The sequence below is a fragment of the Camellia sinensis genome, chromosome 14 (assembly GCF_055761805.1).
Source record: "Camellia sinensis isolate YWXY chromosome 14, ASM5576180v1, whole genome shotgun sequence".
Taxonomy (NCBI): Eukaryota; Viridiplantae; Streptophyta; class Magnoliopsida; order Ericales; family Theaceae; genus Camellia; species Camellia sinensis.
The window spans coordinates 47026563-47030323 of record NC_138974.1 but is presented as its reverse complement, the minus strand read 5'-3'; the positions used below and the strand labels follow the sequence as shown (position 1 = coordinate 47030323).

At 49.3% G+C, this 3761-nt stretch overlaps 1 protein-coding gene across 1 annotated transcript; it reads right to left on the bottom strand.

Moving 5' to 3' along the window:
* Nucleotides 1–2403: 2403 nt before the first annotated feature.
* LOC145806954 (uncharacterized) lies at nt 2404–2844 on the bottom strand. Its single transcript, XM_082904827.1, has one exon. It carries the CDS (start codon nt 2842–2844, stop codon nt 2404–2406), a length of 441 nt encoding a protein of 146 aa, XP_082760953.1.
* Nucleotides 2845–3761: the final 917 nt, after the last annotated feature.

The window sequence follows — 3761 nt, the reverse complement described above, 5'->3', positions numbered from 1 at the left end:
CCGACCGGCAACAAAGAATGCCGACCGGCAATACACATTGCCGATGGAAACAAAACACCAGCCGGTGGCCTCTGGCCATGGCCGGTGATGTGTGGGGATGCCTTACAGGGCATTCCCTGCCTCTCCAAGGCAAAACACAAGTGTTTGGTGCAAAACCATACACTAAACAGTCGAGTTTGGAGATCCTGTGGCAAGGCGCGTAGCCGAGACCTCCAGGAACTCCAAACGAACACAAACATGGATGATCACCGGGTGTTCAAACGGTGACGTCCAAGTCTTGAGGATGGTCAAAAATGGGGTGTCTACAGTCGCGTGTTATTTGGTTCAATTTGTGATGGTCAAATTTTGCCAGCAAGGAATTGGCCATTTTCATGTAGGCTGCCATACGGTCGTTTCTTGCCGCGTCCTCCCCCTTTAGCTGACTGATTACCAATTTTGAATCACAAAACACAAGCAGACGCCGAGCGCCAAGAAGGTGCGCATTCCGCAGACCAGCTAGAAGGGCTTCGTATTCGGCTTCGTTATTTGATGCTTCGAAGCCAAGCTTGACGGCCTGCTCAATTACTGCGCCGTCTAGAGACATGATTACAACTCCAGCGCCGCTGCCCCTTTGGTTAGACAATCCATCACAGTATAATTGCCAAATATCCCCGACATAAATTTTCCAGTTCGGGTTTGGTCGAACTTCAGCCTTTAGTCGAACTTCGTCAGTTTGAGGTTGGCAAGCTTGCCGGTGACTTCGGCAAAAAAGTCGGCCAACACCTGCCCCTTGATTGCGGTTTTAGGTAAAAACTGAATGTCATATTGGCTGAGTTCAAGAGCCCATTTTGAAACACCTCCTGATGCTTCTGCACTCTGTAGTACTGATCGGAGGGGATAATCTGTTAGTACCCCAATGCTATGTCCCTGGAAGTAATGCATCAGTTTTCTTGCCGCCGTGACTAGGGCTAAGATGAGTTTTTCCAGCGGAAGGTAGCGTGTTTCGGTGTCAACCATTGCCTTGCTCACATAATACACTGGTCGTTGCTCCTCCTCCTCCTCTTTTAGCAGTACGGCGCTGACGGCCCTATCGGAAACTACCAGATATAGAATGAGCGGGTCACTAGCGGCGGGTGTTGTCAAGAGAGGTACTAAGCGGAGGTAGGTCTTGAGTCCGTTGAAAGTTGTTTTGCATTTGGCGGACCATTCAAAAACCTTACCCTGCCGTAGTGTCTGAAAGAGTTGTCGGCGGCGATCTGTAGACCGACTGATGAACCTGTTGAGTGCAGCGGCCATCCCCATCAACTTTTGGACTTCTTTTACTAAACGGGGGGAGCCGAGTTCCAAGATTGCTGTGACTTGCCTCGGGTTGGCTTCGATTCCTTGGTGATTGACGATGTAACCCAGGAATTTGCCAGAGCCGATTCCGAACGCATACTTGGAAGCGTTCAGTTTCATTCTATATTTGCGTAAGATACTGAATGTCTTTTCTAGATCGGCTATATGATTCTGTTCTTCTTTGGACTTGACTACCATATCGTCGATGTATACTTCCATAGTGTGGCCGAGTTGCTCTTTGAACATGGCGGTGACCAGCCTTTGGTTGGTTGCCCCTGCATTCTTCCGCCCAAAAGGCATAACTTTGTAGCAGTAGGTTCCTCTTGGGGTGAGGAATGTAGTTTTGTTCTGGTCATCTGGATGCATGGCGATTTGATGGTAGCCTCTGTAAGCATCGAGGAAGCTCATGCGTTGATGGCGTGCCGTCGCATCGACAAGCTGGTCGATTCTGGGTAGAGGAAAACAGTCTTCGGGGCAAGCTTTGTTCAGATCCGTGAAATCGACGCACACTCGCCAAGTCCCATTTTTCTTCTTCACCACCACTGTATTGGAGAGCCACGTAGGGTAAGTGACTTCTCTAATTGCCCCGGCGTCAAGCAATCTGTCTACCTCCTCAACAACGACGGCAGTGTTCTCCGCGGCTGACCGCCGGCCTTTCTGAATGATCGACTTACATTTGGGATCAACATTCAGATGGTGCTGTGAAACTGACGGGTCTATTCCCGGCATTTGGTATGGAGTCCACGCAAAGACGTCAAGGTTGTTGAGCAAGAAAGAGGTCAGCTGCTGCCTGTCGGCCTGATTCAGAGAAGCGCCGATCATGAAGAACTTTTCCGGGCTTCCATCGATGTCAACTCGGTCTAAACTTTTCGTGGCCTTCTCATTTGGATGCCGCCCAACGTCATCCAAGATCTCCCGATTCGGCACCTCAATGTAGTTTACTTGCAGTTCCTTTGGCATTTTGGCGGCAAGGAGATAACATGCTTGTGCTGAATTCTGGGAGCCGCGGATTTGCTCAATGCCGTGTTTTGTTAGGAAACGTAGCAGTTGATGATAAGTGCTTGGGACGGCTTGCAAGGTATGCAATCACGATCGCCCCATGATGAGATTGTACGGTGATGGCAGCCTGACGACCAAAAATTCCACATCCACCGTTCTGGAACCTGCTCGGACGGGCAAGCTGATCTTTCCCAATGGATACTCTGGATTGGCATTGAAGTCGAATAGTGGATAAGGAGCCGGACTCAGGTCTAACTCGTTGAATCCAAGTTTGATGAAGGTTTTATAATACATAACCTCCGAAGTACTGCCCTGGTCGATAAGAACGCGTTCGACGATGAACCGGTTTACGCGTAGCTCAACAACCAATGGATCGATGTGAGGGAGTGTTAAGCCGATCAAATCAGAGTCGTCAAAGGTGATACTTGGAGTTTCTCGGGGCCGCTTTGCTGGCGTGAGTTGCTGTTGGGGGCCTAGATGTGATTGGATCGCATGTACGGCCGGGGCTGCTGGCAGGCTGTATATCATGTAGACGGTGTCAAGCGAAAATGCATCCTTCGGAAGGGCAGGTGTTTTGATCGCACCCCTCCGTACGCATTGTTGGAGACGTTCGTCCTTGGCCAACTCCTCAAGATGATCTGTTGAGGTATAGCGGCTGTTAGTTTCTTGCTGTCGGGCTCAAGATCGTCGATCATCTGCCCTCGGGGGTCGCTCAGAAGCCTGGCGCACTATTTGTTTGGATTTTTCTATTTCTGAGGCCAGATCGCGACGAAGGCATTCGTTCTCAGCGATGATGTTGTCCAACCTCTGTTTGGTTTGCCTAACTTGTGCCATGGTCGCTTGTATTGTCTTTTACGTTGGGTTTAAAGATGAGCAAAGGTCTAAGGCAAGTCTTGCTGCGATGGTTTTTGGTCCAAGCGAGTTTGCTGGAGTGAGGTGATCTCTCTATATGGTCTCGTCAGTGGCTATCGGAGGATCTTCAGTCACGCCTGCCATGGATGTATTTGAGTATTCCCACAGACGGCGCCAATTATGGAGAAGTGGTTTGGAAGTACTCTCCAGATCCAGGGAGACGCTAGTGATCCTCAGCTAGTCACCTGAAAAGATACAAACACTCCGGTCGGGGGTGCTGGAATTAGCACTCCGACAGATAAGTCAGTTCAGACACTCAGGATAGCTTGTTTACTAAGTTAAGTGAAGTGATTCTTACATACCTTTCTAAATCTGTGGTTCTTGTATTTAAACTTGCTTTTTGGGCCTCGGGGCCTGAGCCTACTTTTACCCTATTCCCTTTTTATTTATTCAGAGCTACTGATCTCCGGCTATTCGGCCTTCCTAACGTATTCGGCATCCTAGTCACGCAATATGGAGCCGAATAATATCTGATTTCTGGGGTACGCACCTTCCGATTCTTCTATTTATTCGGCTACCACAGGGTTGTACAT

Bases quoted from the DNA above. Each gene is read 5' to 3' on its own strand.
- LOC145806954 (XM_082904827.1), bottom strand. From the start codon at position 2,844: ATGATATACAGCCTGCCAGCAGCCCCGGCCGTACATGCGATCCAATCA.